At 39.7% G+C, this 27,051-nt stretch overlaps 1 protein-coding gene across 1 annotated transcript; it reads left to right on the top strand.

Moving 5' to 3' along the window:
• The first annotated feature begins 8,013 nt into the window (after positions 1–8,013).
• On the top strand, positions 8,014–19,435 carry zbtb8b (zinc finger and BTB domain containing 8B). Its single transcript, XM_034161560.1, has 5 exons — positions 8,014–8,158; positions 13,059–13,250; positions 16,699–17,608; positions 17,790–17,968; positions 19,053–19,435. Exons 2-5 carry the CDS (start codon positions 13,077–13,079, stop codon positions 19,365–19,367), a joined length of 1,578 nt encoding a protein of 525 aa, XP_034017451.1. The 5' UTR covers positions 8,014–8,158; positions 13,059–13,076; the 3' UTR covers positions 19,368–19,435.
• Positions 19,436–27,051: the final 7,616 nt, after the last annotated feature.

Genomic DNA, 27,051 nt, shown 5'->3' with positions numbered 1-27,051 from the left:
CGTAAAACAAAACTGTACCAGTATGCTAGCCATATGAAAGGGAAAATAAGTGTGTCTTAAGCCTGGACTTGAAAATCCAGACTGACTATACGAATGGTAGGTAGTTGCGTTGCCTCTATCTCTTCTAGCTAATGTGTCCAAAGGGTGATGGGGTCCCAGCCATGCTTGACAGCATTGTAAGCAATGCCAGTGGAGTTCTGGGCAAACTACATAAGACACTTTTTTCCCCAAAGACAAAGTGTTTTTCTGTATTTTTTATTGGGATAATGAAAGTTTTAATATCCTCAAAAATTACCCTGATACCGATATGCTTGTGAAAGGCTCATATCGGCCGATATTAGCAACAAATATATCGATGGGGCTCTAAAATCAAACACTCATTACTGTGATTGCGCCTGCTCAGATGTGAAACATGGCATTTATACATCAAGCCATAAAAGAAAATTCAAATTCAAGCATCGTGTCTGTCTTTCAAGTGCACTTTGTACACAACATGAGCATGCACGCACACACACACACACACACACACACACACACACACACACACACACACACACACACACACACACACACACACACACACACACACACACACACACACACACACACACACACACACACATACATGTGCTCGACTTCACCACCAGTCCACCGCACTTCTCTCAAAGCTCTTTGATCCCCGGTCGAGGGTCCTCTCCGCGGTGCCTCTGTCTGAATTCCACAGATTCTGGGATAATTCAAACGTTTCACGGCACATACTTGGTCCCCTCAGGAGACAGCGGCAGAGATGGAAAATGTCACCATGGTCCCCGGCTTGTTCTCCCTCCATTGTCCCAAGTCTTTAATCAGGCGCTCTCTGCGGCTCGCGCTGCCACCGCGGTGTGTTGTCTCAGCCTGGGAAAATGCCGGTCTAAGTGGCTGTTATGCGCAGAGACGCAGACCACAGAGATCCAGAGGGTGCTGCTGGAGCCCTCTGTGCCAGCCGCGGGTCTCACACAATGAGCAAGGTCCCAAATCAGACTGCATCTTTACATAACGGCTGTCACGATATCATTCACCGTTTTTGTCCAGGCCTTGATCAGCACATCACACAACTGAAATCAACCAAAAAAACAATCATAAATCATCTAATATTATGTGCTCCAAGGGGTGTAGACATAAAAGAAACTGACACACACATATGGAGGTGCACATGGAAACCTCAGCGTGGCTGATGATCACTGTGGAGGATCTCTCGAGTAACCAAATCTATGCTTTTGTGTTTCTATAAACTGGTTAGAAGTCAAGACCATGGCCTCAGTTTTGGGACTTGTGCCGGCGTTGTGCAGCTGATCATCCGACGGTTCAGTTGGACAGAAGTCCCCATCAGGTCAACTTTAAATGTACCAAGCGCTGGTATATACTAGTTTATATTTAGTGCGCGTATGCGTGAATAGATTTTATGAGGTGCTATAAATTTCATTTTCAAAAAGAGGCTCATATACGCCTACCCTGTGGTTTCTCCAGGCCTCCACGAAGCCTTTGTTTTATCCCCCAGTTTACCATGGGAAAATATTTGAAACAAATAAGTCGCCTGGTCGGCATCCATCAGCGTTTAAAAAAAAAAAAAAAAACACTTCTAAGAACTGGGGATTGTGCTGAGAGGGTGTGGCGTGGTGCTGCAATGAAGGAACTACTTGTTTACTCTAGCTGTGTCTGAAAATAAAAGAAGGGGGACTATATTCACTTTGGCATAGAAGGCAAATAAACAAGCGTTCTTGAGCAGACAATGTCAGCGTGAGTTGCCCGCGATGGTGCGGCGGCATGCTGGACCTTCTTGAAGGAGGGCAACGCTTTGACCTTTGTTCATTAAAAGCATCATAACGTGTCATCAGTCCTGTACATGAGGTTATACACAAAATAAATAAATGAACAAAACCCACTTCATAACTTTAAAAAAGTTCATTAGGAACAATTTTTTTAAAATGAACATTCATGTTTGTTCTTTTTTTTTTTATTTGAGCAGGATAAATGCAAATAATTATCTTAAATATTTTAAATCTATTTTTATGGGTCAGTGTTTGCTATAATATAATATAATATATGGCTTAGTGGGTACCTCATAGAAGGAGAAGGTCCTGGGTTCGCGGCCAGCCTGGTCCTTTCTGTGTGGTGTTTGCTTGGGTTCCCTATGGGTGCTTACCATTTCAAAGATATGCAGGTTAAGTGACTTAAGAACTTTAAACTGACCGCAGATATGAATGTGTTGGCCCTGCAATGGATTGGTGAACTGCACAGGGTGAACCCTACCTCTCGCCCATTGACTGCTGGGATGAATATGAATCAATAATATACAAGTAGTAAGAGAATACATGGCAAATTTTAAAAACATTTTGACAAAATCAAAATAATTCAAATAAGATAAGTGTTAATATGATGCTTTAATCTTTCATGCATTTATGCCATATTTAGGCCACACTGTGACATACCATACTCAGTAAATACCAAAAACCTTCATGAGAAATATAGTTATTTAATATTTCTAAATATTAAAATAAAATATATTACTTTTTTACCTTTGCAAAAACATAATTTTTTGTGATAAAAGTGCAAAATATAATTTTTCTGGTGTCCCACAATTATTTAATCAGTTTTTTAAAATAACATCAATGCATGTATTTTCAGACGGTATTTCCCTGAAGCATGATCAAAGTATTACAAACTGTATGTAACTGTATGTACTGTAAGTCAAGTGCCATTAAAGAGATTTGTACCATACAAGTAGCCACAATATTTACTTCAGTTAGATGAAATACTGTACCCAGTATAAGAATGTAAGGAGACAATACACTTCACTTGATTTTTTTTTTTTTTTGCTTGCTCCATGTTTATTCTTCATCAGTAACAAAACGTGTCATTCCTCAGCCCAACCCCAAAACTCTTTATATCTTTTCTATTCTGTAGCTGTCTATGACAATAATTGAATAATAACAAAAAATATAAAAATAATTGAAAAAACTGAAAAAATACAGCTGTTTTCTTATGGAAATTCAGTAGTATCATGAAAAATGTGTTTGTAAAGGTCAAAATGGCAAATCATTTACATATTTAGCAGTTTTCCTTAGTTTTATACCTAAATTCTATCTATCTATCTATCTATCTATCTATCTATCTATCTATCTATCTATCTATCTATCTATCTATCTATCTATCTATCTATCTATCTATCTATCTATCTATCTATCACGTATCCTTGTTTAGGTTTTTAATCAGAGCCACGTGTGCTCTATGTGCTGATTGGATGATAAATGTGTCACGTCACTGCTGTGACGGAAGCGTAAAACTTCAGATGCCAAAAGGAAGCTTTCTGCTTTCTGAATCAGAAAGAGGCCTTTTTAGCCATTTTATTTATTTTTAACACATTTGTCAGAAAAGGATTCACTCTACTCAGCGTTCCAACACAGTGCTCTATAGTGACACCTGCTGGATAAACAAAAGTAGCGCATCAGTCTGTTCCTACACACACACACAAAATAGATTCTATTTGTTTGGAAAACGCTTGTTGGCAAAGCACAATGTTACTTTTCCAGATAATATTCTGTTTGTGTGAACAAATGCATATATACATGAAATTGGAGCAACAGTCCTGTTTTAGCTATGTAGTTGTCATCTGTTATTGATTTACTTTTTGTACAGCCAAAGATGTCATGTTTTCACTTGGACCTTATTAAAAAAAAGTTTTGTAATGTGTGTGTGTGTGTGTCCGAAGGGCCACTGTGGGGGTGACCGTTTATAATCTGGACAGGTGAAATGAAGCACCAACACCGACAGACTTAGCTAACAGGCTAACCTTAGTTTGGGTGTGTTCACTCCTTGTTTGTTTGTATTTGTTTGTTTTTTTCGTATATCGTTATAACACTTTTACAGAGGATTCATATCCTGACAGGCAAGAACTGATTCAAATTTAAAGGTCACTGGTCAAAAATCAAAATCAGGAAAAATCTTGGAAAAATTGGAAATTCCCTATCCTTTAACACTGAACAAATTTTCAAAAAATTTATAACTGTCAGAAAAGATTTAATTTGGTATCCTTTATCGACTGACAAAGTGTGATCTGGATCCTGATCAGACTTTGTAGCAGATAGCTGCTACAAATGCTAACACTATTAGCATCTTACCAACAAGCTCAGTTAACAAGCTAACCTTGGTTTTGGTGTTTATGACATCATATTTTTGGGTGCTGAATGGTGACTCTCATAACAGTTTTGCTTTGTTATGAGCATTAATGACTTGCTTATTTCCTCAGGAACCATCGATTAACTGAACCTAAAGTCATGAAGCCACTGATAGCTGCTAAAAATACTGACACACCGTTAGCATCCCAAATGACATCATATGATAATTTTACTCAACGCAAGTAGCACAAGCACTTCTTAGATGCTTTGTTTAGAGAATTAACTCTACAACAACCTGTATTATAACAGATATTTGTAATAAAATGCTAAAAAAAGACAGGTTTTGATCTTGCATGTAGTTTGATCTAATTTGTTATTTCTTCAACTTGCTTCAGCAGAGTACTGAGGAGCAGTACATTCAAAGATGATGACAGTAGTCATTGTTTTCCTACAAAAAAAACACAACAAAACAAAACAAAACAAACAAAAAAACAAATGGTTTGTTTCCTGACTAATATAATATTATCACTGCATTTTTAAAAATATTTTGCTACATTCTAACCAATTGGTGTTCCTGCTAGTTTAAAGTCATTTGCAATATATATATATATATATATATATACTCAACAAAAATATAAACGCAACACTTTTGGTTTTGCTCCCATTTTGTATGAGATGAACTCAAAGATCTAAAACTTTTTCCACATACACAATATCACCATTTCCCTCAAATATTGTTCACAAACCAGTCTAAATCTGTGATAGTGAGCACTTCTCCTTTGCTAAGATAATCCATCCCACCTCACAGGTGTGCCATACCAAGATGCTGATTAGACACCATGATTAGTGCACAGGTGTGCCTTAGACTGCCCACAATAAAAGGCCACTCTGAAAGGTGCAGTTTTGTTTTATTGGGGGGGGGATACCAGTCAGTATCTGGTGTGACCACCATTTGCCTCATGCAGTGCAACACATCTCCTTTGCATCATCCGTGAAGAGAACACCTCTCCAACGTGCCAAACGCCAGCGAATGTGAGCATTTGCCCACTCAAGTTGGTTACAACGACGAACTGGAGTCAGGTCAAGACCCCGATGAGGACGACGAGCATGCAGATGAGCTTCCCAGAGACGGTTTCTGACAGTTTGTGCAGAAATTCTTTGGTTATGCAAACCGATTGTTTCAGCAGCTGTCCGAGTGGCTGGTCTCAGACGATCTTGGAGGTGGACAAGCTGGATGTGGAGGTCCTGGTCTGGTGTGGTTACACATGGTCTGCGGTTGTGAGGCTGGTTGGATGTACTGCCAAATTCTCTGAAACGACTTTGGAGACGGCTTATGGTAGAGACATGAACATTCAATACACGAGCAATAGCTCTGGTTGACATTCCTGCTGTCAGCATGCCAATTGCACGCTCCCTCAAATCTTGCGACATCTGTGGCATTGTGCTGTGTGATAAAACTGCACCTTTCAGAGTGGCCTTTTATTGTGGGCAGTCTAAGGCACACCTGTGCACTAATCATGGTGTCTAATCAGCATCTTGGTATGGCACACCTGTGAGGTGGGATGGATTATCTCAGCAAAGAAGAAGTGCTCACTATCACAGATTTAGACTGGTTTGTGCACAGTATTTGAGGGAAATGGTGATATTGTGTATGTGGAAAAAGTTTTAGATCGTTGAGTTAATCTCATACAAAATGGGAGCAAAACCAAAAGTGTTGCGTTTATATTTTTGTTGAGTATATATATATATATATATAAACGTATTAAGCACATGTAAAGTTGGTCTTTTCTTTGCATGTGATTTGAGAAGTCTTGGTGCTAATTGCAAGGTGCTGGTGGCCACTAGGGTGCATCATTTTTATGTCCCCACTTTAAAAATATTCTGTTCCAGAAAACAGCAACAGTTGTGAACTTTGAGGTGATTTGGTTAATGTTTAGGGGGACCACACTGAGGTTAAAATTGTCTGCAAATTTAAGTTTGCGAATTTCCTGGTTGATGGTAAACTAGTGGCATATTTAGGGAATAACCCCCATGTGTCTGACGATTTGCAGATGTTAATGCTGTATTTTTCGGTTGCAAATATCCGTTTTACCGGCTCCGCGTTACTATTCTAATCCAATTCCATCGTTTGCATGGTTTATTTTTCTGTAAGTAATTTGACCTGGATCCGTGTTTTCCGCGAAAGACCGCTTCACCACTGAAGGCTACATCTAAACCCGCATAATAATATAGTTCAATAAAACTATTACACAGACTGTGGTTTTACGGAAATGTTGCTAGATTCATGGTCATCAAATAATCACCGTTAGTATTGTATTTATCGGTTATCACAGCAGTAATTTCAATATTTACATCGGTCGGCGAAGCTTACCATAGCAACAGCGTCTTCGTGCCAAACTGGAAATTCTGTAAGCAGACCCACAGATTTCTCCATCTGGTCAACTGCACTGAGTAATTCTGTATCAGAATCCACATGATAGATTATGACAGATTAAATTCACCCATTTCAGCACTGTTGTCACTCCACCAGTTTCTCTCGCTCTCATCTGACAGCGCCATTGTTGACATCTGCCTAGCAACGTGGTCAGGGCGCAGAGTAATACATGTGAAACGGTTGAATATTTTGCCAGCGTCAATGCTATATTTTATGGTCGGAAATCTCACACAATTGACCAATCAGATTTGCAGAACAAATTTAATTGGATTAGATATAAAGTAAGTCCCTTCAGCTGCTCCCAATTCTTTCTTTTTTTTTCCACTCCCTGTCACCATGTTAATTTGGCCCAAGTTTTACGCTGGATGTTCTTCCTGACGCAACTCATTACATGGAGAAATGTGGCAGGAACCAGGAGCCTTCTGCACTCAAAACAATCACTTGGCCCACCACCTCTGATACTAGTAGCATATATGACCCTCAGATAATATAAAGAATGTGGTTTGTCAATTGAAAGTTCTGGGGAAAAAAAATTCAGGCACTTTTACTTCTCAACAACGTTCAGTATCAGTTTCATACGTTATTTCATTCTGGTTGTTACAGGAATTTGTACAGACTACAGAATTTAGAGAGGAAACATTTCTCTCTGTGTTCTATTGTGTTAAGAGACAATATCTTAATTTTAATCTTTATTGTCACTGTACTATAAACACAATGAAATTAAAAAGCAATCTCAGCTCCAAGTGCATATATGCATAATAAATAAATAAATAAATAAATAAATACCAATATAATACTAAATGATTAAAAGTTTAAAACCAATCACGCCCATATAAACAATAAACAAAGTGTATATTAACAATTCTTTGAAAATGATAAATTTGGATTTTTTTTTTTAAATGGTTTTTGAAGAATTTCAAAGTCTTGGTGGTCCCCTTAAATATATTTTGATTTTGCTGAAATTTGTGCTGTAGTAATTTATTGGGTAGTGCAACAAAATAAACCTAGGGACAATTGAGTGATTTTCTAACCTTTTTGAAAACAAGGGGGAAAATGATGCACCCTAGTGCCCACTTGCATTTTAGTTGACTCAATAAATGTTACACAAATTCTCAGCAATGAATAATTCAATTTGCATTCAGTTTTCTGTTTAACTGTATTGACAATGAACATAAAACCAATCAACATAATAGAAACTTTATGGGGAAAAAAATTTTTTTTTAAGCTTTCCATTATCTGCACATAAATATCAGCCGTTGCATACTGTTAGCATTTTTGTTTTTGTTTACAACACTAATTAAAAATAAATAAATTAACAAGAAACAACAATAATAATGATAAAAATAATGTCAAATTATATATATATATATTTTTTAAATATTGACCCTCCCCCTCCATCCCTAAACGAAGTAGGCGTGGCTTTGCTTCAGCTTCGACACGTCACGGGATCCTAAAGGGAGAATTTGTTCTGGTTTTCGACACACTGTGTTCGAGGCGTAACGTTTCCATTTCACTGCGTTTTTTTCACTATGTGAAGTGTTTTGTCTGGTTAAGGCGCTGCGATAGACAGGTGAGACCTGATTCGATGTTTTAAAGTGCTGCCGTTTGGCTGCTTCTTTGTTTAGCGCAGCATCACCGGTTAGCTGCTTTGCGTTAGCAGCAGAAGGTAGCTGCGTTTCTTTCGCAGGCTCTGTGACTGCTGCAGAATATTTTTTTTTTTTTTTTGTCATACACTGTCCGTTAACTTCGATATTTACGTGTTAAATCCTCAGCAGTCGTTTTTAAGGACGTTTAACGCCCTAACCTAACATTAAAATGTGCACCAAGTGTTTATTTTTCTTTGCCATGGCTGCTTATATTTTGGTCTTTTACAACGAGGTAAATGTGTTTGCCATAGAGGAAACTGCAATAAAGTTACTACAAAGATACTTGGTCTAAACATCAAAGATAATGTCAGTATAATCTGATGTCTGAGTGTCATTGGATAGTGGTTATTTATTAAACTAGACAGGACATTCTGTTGATGACAAGCGCCCCCCCACCTACCTCATGTGATGGTATATTTTGAAAATTCACGTGATTTCTGCTTCATTTTCAGTAGGAACTGTCGCCCTGTCTGGCACCATTTAACCATAATAAGCAGTTAAACATTGCTGAGCCTTGATTGTGTCTTTCAAAGCTGCACAAGGGCAAATTGCAGTGCTACATTTTGAAAACTATATCCTCCTGACTACCTTCCTGGTAGTCAGGAGGATATAATTAATAAGTAAACTGTAAACTACTAGTTCAGCACCCATTGTAACTACCAGTCTAACAGTTCATGCACAAATCTAACCTTAACCCTAATTTTGAGTACGGCCCGTGGCTACGGGTACAGACCCGTATCTACAGAGACCCTCCTAAAGATACGGAGCAATAGAGCAATAAAAGTCATTACATACCCGTAAACAAGTCAGCTGGTCTGAAGATCGTAAAAGTCCAACTGTAGAAAGTCTTACTTTGCTGTAAACAGGTCAAGTCCATGTCCAGTTATTAGTGTTGTTTTATCGCACCCATGATACGAATGCGCAGGCGGTCAGGGTTAGGGGAAATCTCTTGGCCATAATTCTCCTCGGTCCGCACCTTTAGCAGTCCCGCAGAAGATACGGATGTACGTATCCTTAGCCACTTCGTTTGAGTACAGCCTGATGGATATATCCGTTTGCCAATAATATAGAATAGAGCTTTTATTGTCATTATACATACGTACATAGAGTGGAATGTGTCTTCTGCATTTAACCCATCCTAATTACAGTTAGACACAATCCAACCACTAGGATCAGTGGGCAGCCACAGTCTACCACCTGGGGACCAACTCCAGATGTGGAGTCTCTGTCTTGGTCAGAGGCAGAGAAAGGAGCAGACCCTAAATAAGTATGTTTTTTGATTGTGGGAGGAAAGCGGAGTATCTGGATGAAACCCATGCAATAATAATAAACAATGTAATAAACAATGAAGCAGGATACCCCTGGTGTGTGAGACAGCGCGTCGGTTGTATGGAGTTCAGTTTGGCAACTACAAGAAACAGCTTTGTGTGAGCAGAACAAAGGACCTGCGATTGTTCAGTGTGTGAAAGAGCTGGTCAGGAAATAGCATTGTCGACTAGCACACAGGTCAAAACATGAACCACATGAAAAGAGACCAAAAGGCTTTATTTGCATGTAATACACATTGCATCTCGGCGTGGTAACACCTGTGGTTGGACGTGGGACATGAAAGAGCATTAACACATGTATAAAGCAAAGGATAATTGGTTGCCATCCTGGCAGGAGTTCTGTCGGCAGACATACATTAATATACATGGTAAAGCACATCAGCCATTATGAGTGTTTCACACATATGCGTATTAGTGCTGTTTGTGCATATACAACCCCTGGCAAAAATTATGGAATCACCGGCCTCGAAGGATGTTCATTCAGTTGTTCATTCAGGCAAACATACTGGTAGACCAAGGAAGACATCAAAGCATCAAGACAGAAAACTTAAAGCAATATGTCTCAAAAATCGAAAAATGCACAACAAAACAAATGAGGAACGAATGGGAGGAAACTGGAGTCAACGTCTGTGACCGAACTGTAAGAAACCGCCTAAAGGAAATGGGATTTACATACAGAAAAGCTAAACGAAAGGCATCATTAACACCTAAACAGAAAAAAACAAGGTTACAATGGGCTAAGGAAAAGCAATTGTGGACTGTGGATGACTGGATGAAAGTCATATTCAGTGATGAATCTCGAATCTGCATTGGGCAAGGTGATGATGCTGGAACTTTTGTTTGGTGCCTTTCCAATGAGATTTATAAAGATGATTGCCTGAAGAGAACATGTAAATTTCCACAGTCATTGATGATATGGGGCTGCATGTCAGGTAAAGGCACTGGGGAGATGGCTGTCATTACATCATCAATAAATGCACAAATTTATGTTGATATTTTGGACAATTAAAAGGATGTTTGGGGATGATGAAATCATTTTTCAAGATGATAATGCATCTTGCCATAGAGCAAAAACTGCAAAAACATTCCTTGCAAAAAGACATAGGGTCAATATCATGGCATAGGGTCAATGTCAATGAGCAGATCTGATTTGATGCAGGTGTTAATTTGGGGGATGAAAATTTACAGGGTGATTCCATAATTTTTTCCTCAGAATTAAGTGATTCCATATTTTTTTCCTCTGCTTGGTCTAAAAAAGTAACCGTTACTGACTGCCACAATCTTTTTTTCTTGATTTCTTATAGTATTTCTTAAAGCCAGAAAGTTGCCATTTGAAATGACTTTAGTTTTGTGTCATGTCTGTGATCTGCTTTTTTTCTACAAAATTAAACAACTGAATGAACATCCTCTGAGGCCGGTGATTCCATAATTTTTGCCAGGGGTTGTATTAATACTTTTATTGTCCTAAATAAATAATGCAGAAAAAACACTTTGGGAGTTGGAAAAGGTGCCATCACATAATTTGCCCAGTGGTATTGTTTGCAATGCTGTCAAGCATGGCTGGGACCCCTGTCACCCCTTGGTCACATTAGCTACAAGAGACAGAGGCAAAGCAATCAGCTACCATTTAGGGATGGGCAATATGGCCTAAAATCCATATTGTGATATACATTGTAGCCTCTTGCAATAACGCTATCATTCACGAAAAAAATAAATTATAACTATTTCAGAACAGGTTACATAGTCCCTAAAGCAAACTGCTAACTGTATTTTTAGGGAAAAAAAAAAATGTAGTGGTGTTACCTCATAGCTGGAGGTGTTGTTCCCCCACATACGCACTCTGCAGAGTATAGTTTGCTGCTGCTCATTGGGCGGCTTAGATCCGAACCAAGTCCAAATAATGGATGTTGCACTAGTTATTTTCACCAACTCCTCCCTTTCGCTTTCAGCCATGTTTACTCAAGGTGACCAACAATGACACATTGAAACCAGATGCAGCTCATGACATTTCTCAAGTCATGGGTAGATTGCACTACTGCCATTCATTTTCAGGCATTTTACAGTGACAAGAGAAACATGCTCTAGGTGGGGCTAAAGTGGACAGGATAGATGAGAAGTACATTTTATGCAAATACCACATGGCAGCTGCCAATCCGAGTGAAGGCAGTGTGACATATGATAGTCGCTTTCTTGAACAGAATAATCCAAGATGGTGGAATACACTCACAGGCAACTGTATTTTGCTGTAAATCTGTTTGGCTTTTTTTTTCCTCTTACATTTTGCAAAAGTTCGCAAGAAATAAGCACTTACATGTTTTGGTACTGTGAATTATTTTTACTCCCTAATATTGGTGTCATATCAGCCCTCAACACCTAGTGGGGCAGCATAGCAAAACAATTGTTCATTTTGTGATAAAAGCATGGAGTTTGTCACATATTCTAAATTAACTTGTGTTTATTTTCAGATATGGAGTCATCCTGCATAATTTTTTACCAAAATTGGAACAAGTTTAACTTTTGACCCCTGCACAAACTGAAACTGACCTTTGTCCCCATTTTTGCTGTTTTTATCCTATAACATCAGAACATTCAATCATAGATACTCCAAACTATACCTTTTTGGAATTGTTATAATCAGACAAATAATGTCCTATAGTTTTCAACATGACTGGAGCATTTTTAAGTTTTGACCCCTGTGTAATTCTTTATTGACCCCTGTAGCTCATTAGAGGTCAGCTCCAGGATGGCTCCATATCTGAAAATTAACATTAGTTCATTTAGAATGTGTGTGCCAAATTCCATGCTTTGGTCACAAAATGAACAATTTTTATGGAAACTTTAGCAAAGCTGCACCACTATCCATGACGTCGGGCTCGACTTTTGAGCTTGAAATTTGTCAGTTCCTTCCTGTACAGCTTCAACCCCATGATGTCCCTTTTTATCTTGCGAAAACTGCAGCGGTTTCTTATTGGATGCTGTATGATCACAGGGTTTATTAATGGATGCTGTACTGTGAAAAAAGGATTAGGGTACCCAGATGAATTTATAGTCATGTTTAATGAAGAATGAGTTTATATGGCACCATTAAGTCATCATATTTTGATTGAGTGGTATATTTTTAAAGCCCACATATGACTTTGTGTTCACATCTCCCAGTATATATGGGTCTATTGCTGCTGTTTCAGGAGTTATAAAACCTATGAAAATGTTTTCTTAATTTGCTTTGGGCCATAGCGGTGGCATTTGATGGCCTAAACATTAATAGGAACACTGATGAAGGAATGAAAGGCAGCCTATACACAAAATTTGGTTGAAATCCCAATATTAGCTCTTGATACATGTTTTAACACACAAACACACACACACAGGTGAAAAGTTTGTCTGCTCCACTTCTGTGAAAACTGTGCCACTACAAAGTAAAACATTTATTCTGCTTTGTAGACCCGGAATGACATCAGCAATGAAGTATCTCTTCTCTTCTTCTCCTTTCTTTAAGTTTGTTTTAGGTGTAGACATGGATGTGCCATGCTACCTGCCCAAACTGCTCTATGAGCTCAATGAACAGCGTAAGCGTGACTTCTTCTGTGACTGCAGTGTCCTTGTTGAGGGCCGAGTCTTCAAAGCCCACCGCAATGTGCTGTTTGCTGGCAGCGGCTATTTCCGTGCCCTGTTAGTCCACTATTTACAGGTGAGAAAAGCTGATGTCAGTGCCTATACTTTTTGTTTATTCCACTCATACCAGTGATGGCCGTGGTCTGCCTGGATGATATTCAAATTGATATTTTTGATGCGTTATTCAATAAGTGTGGAAGAAATACCTCTGTACTGTACTGATCCGTAATTTCCGGATTATAAAGCGCACCTGAATATAAGCCGCACCCACCAATTTTAAAAAGAAGCCGCGGGTCTCCACGTTCTAACATGAGATATTTACACAGAAAGATTTTTTAACTTTTAATTAAATACGTACCATGAATGCTTTTTTTTTTCTGACGCTGTGAATTTTCCAACTTGTGGAGCAAAGACGAGATCCGGTGGGGCGGGCGAGAGAGAAGGCTCCGCTGACTGATCTGACGGAGGCGCAACTGTAGCGCAAAGTGCCAAAGGGACTTTTATTCAGTCACAACAAGGAATTAAAGTATTTTCAGATGTCGTTTTCTTCAGGACGTGTTGATGAATCCACTAAAACTAACAGGTAAGACTTTATATTTATTGTGTGTATGAATTTACGCCGCATGAGGACCGCAGCTTTCAGCCAATTAATGGACAGCATCAATTGACGTATTTGGACTTATGAGAAAGCCTGTAAAAATCCACAAATTAGCCGCATCATTGTTTAAGGCGCAGTGTTCAAAGTGTGTGAAAAAAGTAGCTGCTTATAGTCCGGAAATTACGGTATTTGTTCTGATTATTTTCATTACTTAATACTCTGTCATCTTATTCTATCATTCTTTTGTCAGGTCTTTATTCCAAACACATCTGTAATTTACAAACACATGCGCACACACAAATTGAACAGTAAAACACCCGATCAAATAAATAATTTTGTGGAAATGCACACATACAGGTTTTGTTCATAACGGTGCCTCCAAATTCCTGATGTAGATTTTAAGATATCTGAGGTCGCCAGACTAAAACAGAAGTGGATTTTTAGATGCATCCAATTTGTGTAGAAATTTGTACAGCAGGTTTGTTGCTCGACAGTTCAGGAGCATCAGAGAAGCACTGACGTATCTTTTGCAATTCTTAAGCACTTTTTTCATTCTGTGCAGTATACATTAGTGAAATGAATGCTTTCAATAGACGGGCTTTGACATCATGACTACACTAGTTTAGAGCTTCTTAACCACCATGTTCGCCTGCACATAATTTTTTATTTATGTGTGTATGTGTGTGAGTATGTATGTATATATATATATATATATATATATATATGAAAACAGTGTTGGACACTGTCTCCAGATCACCACCAACGTCTCCTTAAATGTAACACCGGAGACAGTTTATTTCTCACTGCTCCTTTAGCACCGGGCCTTTAAATGGAATTCGTAAGGGGATATTACCATTCCAAAGCATTTACCTGTGAATAGTAAGTTGGAATTCCCACATTGCACATACATGTAATGATCATTTAAAATGATGTCTACGTTAACATGAGAGGCTTTTTAATTACTCTAAACGCTACACTTTCAGCACCCATGGTTGCTGACTTCTTGCTCTTTTTCTAAACGAGATTTGTCAAAAATCTGACAGAACACTAGCTTCTGGCTCCAAATGGTTTAATGATTCACTCACCAAAAGCCGAGACTGCCACGTGTGGATGAATTGTGTGTGTGTGTGTGTGTGTGTGTGTGTGTGTGTGTGTGTGTGTGTGTGTGTGTGTGTGTGTGTGTGTTGCCAGATTGGGTGTCTTTTAAATTTATTTAGCATTGGCAGCATTGCTTTCTATGATACACCAGTCTGAGGAACCAGAACAGTTACAATACTGAGAATGGATCTCACATTTTGGGTGATTTTTTTGTGTGCATTGTGGTGGTTTTTGAACATTTTTTTTTTGGCTGGAAACCAACTGCATATGGCAACACTGTCACTGCCAATTAAAAGATTTGCAGACATTTGACACCAACATTAACAACATTAAATGTTGTTAGAAATGGGAACAATGGAACAGACATGAACAATTCTAAAAAAAAAAAAAAAAACATTGATTGGGGGAAAAAGTCCCATGACTGCTGTCGGGTTTGAGATCACTTTTCTGCTCTGCACTTTTGCCAAACTCAAGCTCAGGCACTCTGGATTCTACCGAAAGAAAACCTCATTGTAAGTTTTAGAATATATTTAATAAAATGTACAACAGGACATGTGCTTTGGTCATGCAACTTATGGCTACAGAGTCTGACTAAAAATAAATAAATGTGTGCTGTATCCTCGCAAACACACAAAAAGCCTGAATTAAATGTGCTCACAGAAGAAATCCAGATGCCTTTATATTTTTTAAATCCAAAATTCAATGTTGAACCACAGCGTGTCAAAAATCTAGCCAATTTAAAACAAGCTTGTACTTGCTTTAGAAGTGCTTAAGAGCAGTTTATTAAGTAAAATAAAGTTACTGACTTTCTTAAAACACATTAAATGCTATTTGGAATTTTAGGACGTCTGTCTGATAGATTGTAGAACAGGTGGCTCTGTGGGACAGGAATTGGACTTTCAACACAGACCGTGATTTAATTCCAGGTCTGTGTTTCGCACGTCTCCTCTGTGTTCAGCGACAAGACACTACATTTGCATTGTCTGTCATTCCCCCCAGATGTAAAGTGGTACCAGCCTTGACCAGGGGAGTTAAGATACGATGGGCTGGTATCCTGTTAAGAGGCATTCGTAGACTTTCATCCGATCCACACTATGCTATCAAGGTATAAGGACCAACCCAGTGGACTTCAGGGAATGCATAGAACATACTTTATCTTTGACACTTAAAATGAGATTATATGTAATTCAGGTCGAGTAACACCAGTTTAAGGTATTTCCCATTACTCGAATGCTCTTAATAATAAAGAGTAATCTGGTTGAAAGATCGCTTGAGATAAGTTTACACAATTGTATAACTGTTTAAAATTGGTCCAAATGACCACAAACAGCTACCAATGTAGCTTTGTTCGTGAATGAGTGAGCTCAACCAAACAGAAAAAAAAAAGTTGACACGCCTGCAGTTTGAAAACCAGGAGTCTTTTGCTTTGGAAATATGCACTTGTTTCCAAAGCAGAAGGTTCCTGCTTCAAGACCACCACTGCCCATTCTCCATATGATGTGGAGTTGTGTCTGGAAGACCATCTGGTATATAAACTGTGCCAGACCATCATACATTTGCACAGTGTGGTGACCCCAAGTGAAAAAGTGTGTGTGTGTGTGTGTGTGTGTGTGGAGAGAGTTGGGATTGTAGTGCTGTTGCATCAAGTCAGAGTAAGCCACTTCACTACTGTGAGTTTAGTCCATGGTGATCTCTTACTTAAAAGAACTTCTGAAAATGTTAGAATAAATTTGTGTCATAATCTATAGAGCTGTATCAGACTTTAGATTTGTGTATGTAGTGGTAGAAGAAAGTTATAATATTTCTTAATGTCTCTAATATATCTCAGGACAATGGTCAGCGCTGCAGTACAGCATCATTGGACATTGTGACGGCTGATGCCTTCTCAATCATCCTGGACTTCCTCTATTCTGGCCGACTGGCTTTGAACCGAAACAATGTCATTGAGGTGATGTCAGCAGCTAGCTACCTACAGATGACTGACCTGGTGAACTTCTGTAAGGACTACATCCACTCCTCTTTGGAAATATGCAACAAGGAAAAGGAGAGGAATACGCAGACTGACAACGAGGTACACGATGGCGGGATGGTTCCTGCAGATAGCGGCACTCCTGCTGCAACAATTCCCGGCACTCCAACCCCTGTTGAGCCTCATTCACAAGTTGCAGAAGCAGATAGAGGTTCAGGCCTAGGATCCGAGTCCGTCACCTCAGCTCGAACTCCCTTGTCTCTCCCTGTCACCACCTCTCCAGGCACCAGCAGGGATGTTGACAGTGACTACCATTCCAGGGAAGAGTTCTCATCTGGGAATGAAGGACAGAAGGAACACATGGATCAGACAAACCTTTCGTCCTTGTCATCGACTGTTTTGACTCCAGATTTGGTCCAACCCAAGATAGAGTATGACCCAGATGAAGAGCTTATCGAGTCTCCTGACACCAAAGATCTGACCCCTTATCCCGGCCCCTCTCTGCATCATTCTCATCACAGCAGGCTACTTCCGCCAAGTCCCACCCATGAGCGCTCCTCCTTGGGATACAGCTCCTCCTTTAATGCCAGACAGGTGATTGACCTGCTGGCCCGAGGTGAAGGTCCAAGTCCTCTCGGGGAAAGAGTGGTGCAGCGCTTTAACCAAGGACTAGGTAGCAGCACAGGAGGAAGCAGAATGGATGAGAGCTTAGGGCTTGTAGGATCATCAATCATGGAGATCCAATCTGACTGGCTTGGAGAGGACACAGGTAATTGGCAATGAAATGATCAAAGAAAACCCAGTGTGATTTGGCTTGTGGTTTTCTACTCTGGAATATACTAAAATTGTTTCTATGTTGGCCAAATTCATCCAAATTTCAGCCTGTACTTGTTGAACTCCTTGACAATGAGTTCGCACAGTGCTAAAATATTGGCTTATGTCTTCTGCAGGCGACAGCTTGGTAGTGCCGGTCAAACTCCATAAGTGCCCGTTCTGCCCCTATACCGCCAAGCAGAAGGGAATCATGAAGAGACACATCCGTTGCCACACTGGAGAGAGGCCATTTCCCTGTCCCATGTGTGGCAAGAGGTTCACAAGGCAGGAGCACCTTCGTAGCCACGCCCTCAGCGTAAGGACTCCTTGTGTTTGTGACATAAGCTAATTTGTTTATCCTAAAAAAAACACTCTTGTTTGAGCTCTAAACAAAGTTGATGTCATTCCAAACACCTGCATCATGTCCAAAAGAGAATTGGAATATTAGTTACTTAATAAATAAATGAATGAAGTACACGTTAGTGTAGGAAAGCCATCAAACATGTAGTGTTTTTAAAAAAGTGAAAGAGGATGAACACCGCACCACCCGCAGCTCTTTACTCAATTTAAAGTGTTGTTTTGAATCTGGACTAATGAAGGAATTATTTATGGTCAGATGAAGCCTCATTGTATCAAGGCTCTACAGCCAGTTGGTTCACCCAAATCCTCCTTATTTGGAGCCTCATTTAACAGCTCATTAGAGATTACTGACATCTGCTGGCCACATAATGTATAGCACAGTCACTGTGATATTACAGCACCATTTCTGACAATACTGTATGCAGACGTTAGCTTTAAATTAATATCCATTTTTACAGCTGAATAATTAGTAATTTTTATGTGCAGTCCCTAATTTTCAAAGGCATGAAATAAGTGGGCAAACTAAATAATTTAAGGATTTTTTTAAATTGTGAAATTTCATCAAGTTTGCCATAAAATAAATAAAAACAAACAGGCAAAAAAATAATAATTTCAGAGAAAGCCGCAAATGCTTTAGGTAGCTTATTTTTTTAACAGTCTTATTGATTTAGGGGTCAGAGGTTAAGATCACTGAATGTGTTCAACTGGCGACTTATGAATGTAGTAAATTATGCTACACATGCCTGATTGTAAGTGCAGTATGTATGTGTAGTGTGACTCAAGGAACATGCAGTCTTAAAAGGTCGAATATCAAGCTCATTGGAAGCCACACACACACACACACACACACACACGTACGTTCTTTCATAAGCTACCAGTTTGGACTCTTTGATATTTTTTCCCCTTACTTTACTTTCATCATTGTTAAACTGAAGGTACCTGAGTGGAGCAGGAATACTTATACATTCTTCAACATGTTTAACTTTGTGTGTTAAGTGTCTTATCTAGTGCCATCTTTAACTCTGTTAACTATTAAACAGGTCCACAGGCACTATTGGCCAGTGGCCTGCAAGAGCTGCAGGCGAACCTTCACAGGCTCCGATGTTTCCCCGGGACTCCGGCGTTTTGGCATCTGCGACAGCTGCAACTGCGTGACGACCACCCACGATGACTCGGCTCCCGTCCACCCCGCCGGCCAGTCGGAGCCTATGGGACGTGCAGATGCAGGTTCGGACTGGTCCAGTTTCATGGATGAGGTGGACGAGGTGGAGGTGGGCAGAGTGGAGGACTTGGTGGAGAAGCAGATGCTTGAACGGCAGCTGGCGGCCTGCAGCGACGTCACTCACACACTGTGAATCTGAAGCCCACACTGTACTGTTATTACTGATAACTTATTACTGTATTAACGTACTCATTTATAATCATATAAATTTGTGTGCAGATCCTTTATCAATCCTATGATCTCCTCTCATAACTGTGTTTGTCTTTCCGCTAACTGAAGGAGGATAGCGGTGCCTGTGTGTGCTGGACGTAAAGACCTGCTGAGGCTGCTGGGTTTTAGTCATGCAGATGTTTCTGTTCACGGGTCAAATGATTTTTTTTAATATCTATGTGAATATTGTTGTAATAAAGGTGTATATGTGTGGACACTGCTTTTAAGTGGTTTTTTACATTTTCAAATTATGCTAACCTTCAAATATTTAGCTGTTTCTTGACACTGTTTCTGTAATTTGGATCAAGTGTTGAACCTGCAACATTCTTACAGAATTGCCTTTTAACCTCCAGGTGACTGACGTACTGTTCAAACTACTATCACAAGGGCAAAGAAGAGGGGCGTGGCCAGTTCTGGGCTTTGTCAACTCAAGCTGTTCTGTGATTGATTAAACGCTGTCATGTGACTTGAAGGTACCATGTTGTCACCAAAATTTAAGAGGCGATGCTATTTGCCGTTCTCTTGTTTTGTTTAACCAAAAACTTTTGAGCACGCCAATGAGAGCTGTAAAGTTACCAAAGAAAAGATGTAACTGACTAATATTACACTGGTACTCAAGTTAAATTTGGTAAAAGTAGGATTTCTGTTTAATGCAAAGGATTTGGGGGGGGGGGGGGGGTTCAGTCTCCTAGTTCCAGGAGCACTTATTTGTAGATTTATTTATTACTTTTGTGTTTTAGAATGCTGGTTTTTGTTCATTTGCCTGTTTAAGACTGATAAAAGCAGTTTTGTGAACCCTGCAGTACATAATTTTCACCTGACTTGTCTAAAAGAAAACTAGCTGTAAAAGTGATTTGTATTCATTTATATTCAATTCGCCCAATTATGTCTGCACTCTGAAAATAGAGGGACTGTACAAGAGTGGCTTTCTTTCCTTCATGGTTAATGCGATATTTCTGTTGAAGCAATTGAATTAAAGTTGACAGTCTACACTTCAGTACTGTCTTTGTTTCTTGTGTTGTACAAATAAAAGAAAATGATCCTGTCCAAATACATACGGACTTGACTATGAAGTTATTTGAATGTGTGAAGGGACGGAAAAGATCGCTGCGTGAGACTTCCATAGTTTTAAAGGCAGCTCAGTGACAACAACAGAATTATTCATTGCGAGTCACTTTCAATTAAGTGACATTTATTGACGTAAAAAGGTTGCTTGTATTGCCAAAGCAAATATATTAACAATAAAATGTGATTGACCAGAAATGTAAAATTATAAATAACAAAATCGTCATTTTTTACAGTGAATAACCCTAATATAAAAATGGCAATGAACATTCCGATACAGAAGGTGGCGATGTGCACTCTAAAGTTGATATGCGAAGCCTCTAATTTGTACGAAGAAGAATCTGCATCCGCCAGAACTGCTTCAGCAGTCATTTTTGCACTTAGTGCTACTTATAAAGTACAGTTTCTTTGCGGTTTTCCCAACCTGTCAAAAACAACAGACGCAAAGACTTGATATCTGACGTGAGTACTGTTTTTATTTGACGCAGCGTTATGGGCAAGTCGCGGGATTTGAGTGAGTTTGAGCGCGGTATGATCGTCGGTGCTCGGCGTGCGGGCTACAGCATCTCAGAAACGGTTCACCGTTTGGGATTTTCAAAAACTACAGTTTGTCGGGTTTTCAGAGAATGGCGACAGGAAGAGAAAAACATTACTAACCGCGGGCTCTGTGGGAGGAAACGTCTGGTAGACGAGACGGGCGAGAGGAGGATGGAGAGCGTGGTGGAAGCTAACAGTCAGGCTACGTACGTGCAGATCCAGAGTGTACAACAACAGCAGCAGCAGCAGTGGCGGCGACGACAGGCCCATCTCCCTCAGAACTACCCAGAGGACCCTGAAGATGCTCGGCTACAGCCGCAGGACCATGGCCCATAGTGCACTGATCCTGCCGCAGACAGACGCTTTGAGCCGTCCACGAATTTAGAAGACTCTACTCAAGGTAACCCGGACCCCTCTGTGTAACACTCGAAATAATTTGGACTCCTCTATGTGCAGTACCCCAAATAATCGGGAGCCATCTGTGTGCAGCACCCAAAATAACCCTGTCCCCTCGGCGTGCTTCATGCATACTAATGTGGATCCCTCTGTGTGCAACACTCAAAATAATCTGGACTCCTCTGTGTGCAACACCCCGTATAATCTGGACCCCTCTGTGTGCAACACCCCAAATAATGCGGACCCATCTCTGTGCAACACCCCAAATAATGCGGACCCCTCTGTCTGCAACACCCCAAATAATCCGGACCCCTCGCCGTGCATCACACATAGTAATCTGGACACTTCTGTGTGCAACACTCAAAATAATCTGGATTCCTCTGAGCAGCACTCCAACTCCAAATAATCTGGATCCATCTGTGTGCAACACCCAAAATAATCCATACCCCTCTGTTTGCAACCCCCAACATAATTTGAGCCCTTTTGCATGCAACTCCCAAAATAACCCAGACCACACTGTGCAGAGCCCAAAATAACCTGGATGTGTCTATCTGCATCACGCCAAGTAAAGCAGACTCCTCTGAGGACAACACACAAAGTACACTGAACCTCTCTGTTTATAGCATAAAGAATGAACTGAATCTGTATGCGTGCAGTACCCGAAGTGAACTGGACCACAGTACTCGGACATCCTAAAGCTGCTTTCAGGAATTGACTGTAGATGCACAGTCATACTGGTCATTGTAACAACGGTAATCCCGTCGTATGCAGCGGCAGACAGTCTTATGATTATGTGAGATGCTGTCAGTTTTCTGTGTTGATGGGATGGATGATGATTTACTTAATTGAAAGATATAAAAGTTGTAGCATTTTGCACAGTGTTATAACAGGATGTTCTGGGTCTAAAGGGAAGTTCTTGTAACAGTATTTTAGTCCGTAATTTCATGTTTTTTTTCCCCCTTTAACCTGATATTAAACTGTCTCTGCAATAACATAGTTTTATTAGTGGCTGACATCTGGTTTGTGCTTGTCACTGTTGCAAGCGGAAAATTTTATCAATTCCGACAGCCACTCACAGCCAGCATCTTTGGAATTTTCCATGCTGAGTACAGCCATGTGTGCAGCAGAAATACTGTGATGACCTGAAAGTATTTAATTATTTTCAGCCTGACTAGACTGTTCATCCCTCTGTCCAGTCATGACCTCTACCCACTTCACCAAGTTTTTTTGGAGACTGTCACAATTTAGATTGAACAAAAAAAAAAATCACTCTTGTATGTCACCATGTGCATGATTTTCAAGGACCCTTCAGTGCACTTTTTCCACGCTGTTCTCAGAACTTGCGGCTGCTTACGGTAGCTTTATATTAGTATTGGAACAATACACCAGCTCCTTGATACATGTGTAATTTTTAAAAAAAAGGCAAATTTTATTTTTACCCCTTGTATTTCAGCATTCACTTATGTAATGCAAAGCCAACTGTGTATAATAATCATTAGATTATTAATATATAAACAAAAATAAATTTAAGAAATATTACAATTTGAAAACAAATGCACCCGAACGTGATGACAGCTGCAACTGCTTAATGCTAACTTTTAACATTGAAAATGCCATAGACATGCTAATGCGTTAGCATCGGGATCCGGATCGTGATCCGGATCACCACTAAAATTTAATCACTTGTTCCTGTTGTCATTTCCAACCACTCCACAAAATTTCATCAAAATCCGTTCAAAACTTTTTGAGTTATCCTGCTGAAAGACAGACAGACAGACAAACAAACAAATGCGACTGAAAACATAACCTCCTTGGCGGAGGTAATAATGAGGTCTGGAATTATGTTAAACAATAGTATTTTATCTCTTGTTTTAATATGTTATTACAACAAAAGGTGTCAAATTGCCGGAAGTGTAGCACACTTTACAATCATGATTATTTTCTTGTACAACCTACAACCTGTACTTAACTTCCTTCTTTCAGGAGTTGTGTTGTTTGGTATGAAGGAAGTGAATCAAAAAACAAAAAACAAAACAGCAATTCTATTTATCTGCAGATGTTCAGATGTGATATTTTAAATGTGTCATGAGTGTAACACCTTAAGCCTAGTAAAGGCTACACTCATGGTAACTCTTTTTGGAATAACTTTTTAAAGCATCGAGATTAAGTACTGTTATTTACCATAATTCTGCACTTCAGTATTGGAGATTATTTGAAACAAATTGGCTTCTCATTATGTAATTGAATGCGAAAATGTAGAAGGAAAAATAAAATGACTTTTTCTAATTACCCAGATCACAATACACCCAGCGTGACACAACACATCACTATGCATAATTACATTTTTTCACAGTAATTATAAACCTACAATAGAAGAGCTTTTCATAACTATTTCAGGGTATTTGTGAAAATGTGGGAGCTGATACATTATGGATTGAAAGTTTTATCCAGTTAGTGTAGGCATATAGCCAAATATGAAAAAGTGGTTCAAGACTTAAGACCTAAATGACGAGAAACGAAAAGTTGCAAAATTGTATCTGCCCTTCAGTAAAGAAAGTCAGCGCAGTCGTGCAATAAGCAAGTGAAAATACAAAAATGGTTACTTTCTTCTACACATCATATTTCGTCGTTGATTTTTGTTTGCTGTATTGTTTTAATGCGTTACTTTTATAACTGATAACACCTCCAATAATCCACGTACACTCCAGCCCGGCAGGTGGCGTAATGTGAAGATGTTGCCAACTGCAAGATAGTAAAGAAGAAGAAACGGCTCCGCTTTCCTTAGATGAAAGTTGGCTGTCTAAATATCTCTTATTTTTGTTTTTTTTAAATTTGTGTGTTTTTTGTTTTGTTTTTTGTTACTTAATGGTAACGGTTGAACTTTCTTTGCTGTGACGTTAATTAAACGGGAGCGGAATGGGTAAGTCGCGGGATTTGAGTGAGTTTGAGCGCGGTATGATAGTCGGAGCGAGGCGCGCGGGCTACAGCATCTCAGAAACAGTCAACAGTTTGGGATTCTCCAAAACTACCGTGTCCCGAGTTTACCGGGAGTGGAAACAGCAGGAGAAAACCTCCAGCAACCGCGGCCTCGGTGGCAGAAAACGTCTGGTGGACGAGATCGGCGAGAGGCGGATGGAGATGGTGGTGGAAGCTAACAGCTATGCTACGTGCGTGCAGATCCAGGCTTTGTACAACAGCGGCGGGGACAGCGACAGGCCCATCTCCCTCAGAACCACCCGCCGAACCCTGAAGAGGCTCGGCTACAGCCGCAAGAACCCGCGCCGGAACGCGCTCACCCATCCCGACGCCAAGCAGCGATCCAGTCCCGGTGGACAGCTTCAGCCCGAGATGGATCCCCCTGTGTGCAGGAACCAGACCCAGCTGGACCCCACTATGTGCAGGAACCAGACCGAGCTGGATCCCACGGTGTGCAGGAACCAAAGTGAACTAGAATCATTTTGCAAGAACCGGTGAACCGGACCCTCCCCTTGTGCAGAAAACAAGTGAATCTCTGCAAGAACCATGTTTTGCAAGAGCCATGATAAAGGGCCCCTGTATGTGTAGGAACCACAGTGACCTACACCCCTTATGATACCCTCAAAACACGGGAATCACTGTCCTTCCATCTGTCACACTCCTAAACCATTTGCTGGATTTCAGTAAAACTTTACACAATAGTAGCACATGTTTAGTTATTGAAGGACAGAAATGTGGACACAGCGCTGTGTGAACAGACCTGTTGGGCTCTTTCATAGAGGTTGACCAGTTTGAGTTCAGGTCTTCCATCATAAGACTTTGTACCCCTAATATAATGTGAGTGGCTGTTGATGGGGCCCTGTATACCTTGGCTACTGTATCAATAGCATATTGTGATTTGCACTGTATCAATAGTATGGCAGAGTTGGAGGTATTGTTTTTTGAGTTTACTCACAGTTCTCTAGTTATTGAGTTTTAGTAAAATTATGTACAGTGTAAGACATGCAACATGTAGTGGACATTAAAATACACACAACAAAAACGTGAAATGCACTTGATTCCATCACATGACACACAGGTTTTATATGAATAGTATAATACTAAGATAAATTAGGATAAGATGAATTTAAATATTGAATTAATGTACCAAAAGGTTTAACAAGTGACGTTAATAATAAATAGTTGTATAAGGCAGTGGTCCCCAACCCCCGGGCTGCGGACCGGTACCGGGAAAAGGCCCAGTGAAGAAATTAACATTCATGGAGTGTTTAATAAAAAATTTCAATGTTGTGTAGGTATATTTAGATAATAGAGAAAGAAATATGGAATTGCTGGTTCTTGTTGTTTATTTTTTCCACGTGTATTTTTTTTAATAATTTATTTAGGGGGCAGAGAGGATGTTAACAGACTTTGATGTTAAACAGATGTTATGTTGCATACGAGTACACAATGGATTCACGCTTATTATATTCGCAATATAAACAATCTACGTACCCCCCCCAGGTCCCCAGTAAAATTGTCAAACATTGACCAGTCCGCGGTGATAAAAAGGTTGGGGACCACTGGTATAAGGAATATAACGTAGGCGTACATTAATTTGGATGAGGTAAAATGACTTATTTAAAATATTGAAATAAATGAAACATTTAAATAGGACTAGAGTAACGGTGAAGACAATTAAATACTATGAATAAATAAAAGGGTTCAATGACTCGGTAAAATTGATCAAATTTAAAAAAGACAACTTTTGCATTTAAAAACAGACTTGACAGATAATTGTCTATTACTTGCTAGTGTGATGGAGGCCAGCAGGAGTCACTGTGCATGTGGTAGTCGATTCAGACCCCCAACAGCCAAAGGATACTCAGGCTAGAGCTGGGGTTTTTAGTTGACACGTCAGAGCGTCCGCCTCCCATGCTGGAGATCACGAGTTCGTGTTCCAAAGGGAGTGAGTGGGAGGTGTCAAAAAACAACACAACGCATTCTTAGCAGTGACTGCTGCATCTGCAATGAGTGTACAAAAGACTTTGCAGAGGGGATACCAAGGGACATCTGTCCAGAGCAGTTACTATGGTGAGAATGTTGAATCGGTGAAATTGGGCCCCTAGGGGCATTACCAAAGTATGTCATGTATGTAGTTTAACCTCTTAAACCCTAGAGTCCCCAAACTTGGGGACTTGCCTTGTTTTGGAACATTTGAATACTCATAACTAACCAATGCTGACACCAACATACACATATTATACATCAAAATGTCAAGTGAAATCTCCTCTACAAAAGTATCTACTTCAATCACATATCAGCTAACCACAGCTGAAACGCCAAGCAAATAGACATAAATCGGAATTCATTTTTTGGGGGGGAAAGAAAACCCCTCATTTACTCCTACCAAATATTATTTACTTTCAATTTTTTTTGCATTACAACATCCCTTAGGATCTGTCTTACAGCTGATACAAACTTCTGCATTTTTGACCTTGTACAAGCTGAGAAATAAATAACAATGAAAATAATAAAATACATGAAAATATGTATATAAATATGGTTTTAGCAGCTAAAATGTAGCATAGACAATACATATACATTTAAAATTTAGGTTTATTTTGACTGCTCTTGATTTGATTTAGTACAAG

The sequence above is a fragment of the Thalassophryne amazonica genome, chromosome 20 (genome assembly GCF_902500255.1).
Source record: "Thalassophryne amazonica chromosome 20, fThaAma1.1, whole genome shotgun sequence".
NCBI lineage: Eukaryota > Metazoa > Chordata > Actinopteri > Batrachoidiformes > Batrachoididae > Thalassophryne > Thalassophryne amazonica.
This window is presented reverse-complemented; position numbering and strand designations above follow the sequence as displayed.

Coding starts and splice junctions, on each gene's coding strand:
- zbtb8b (XM_034161560.1), top strand. CDS start 13,077: ATGGATGTGCCATGCTACCTGCCCAAACTGCTCTATGAGCTCAATGAA. Junction 13,251..16,698: donor TGTTAGTCCACTATTTACAG/GTGAGAAAAGCT, acceptor AATATATCTCAG/GACAATGGTCAGCGCTGCAG. Junction 17,609..17,789: donor CTGGCTTGGAGAGGACACAG/GTAATTGGCAAT, acceptor TGTCTTCTGCAG/GCGACAGCTTGGTAGTGCCG.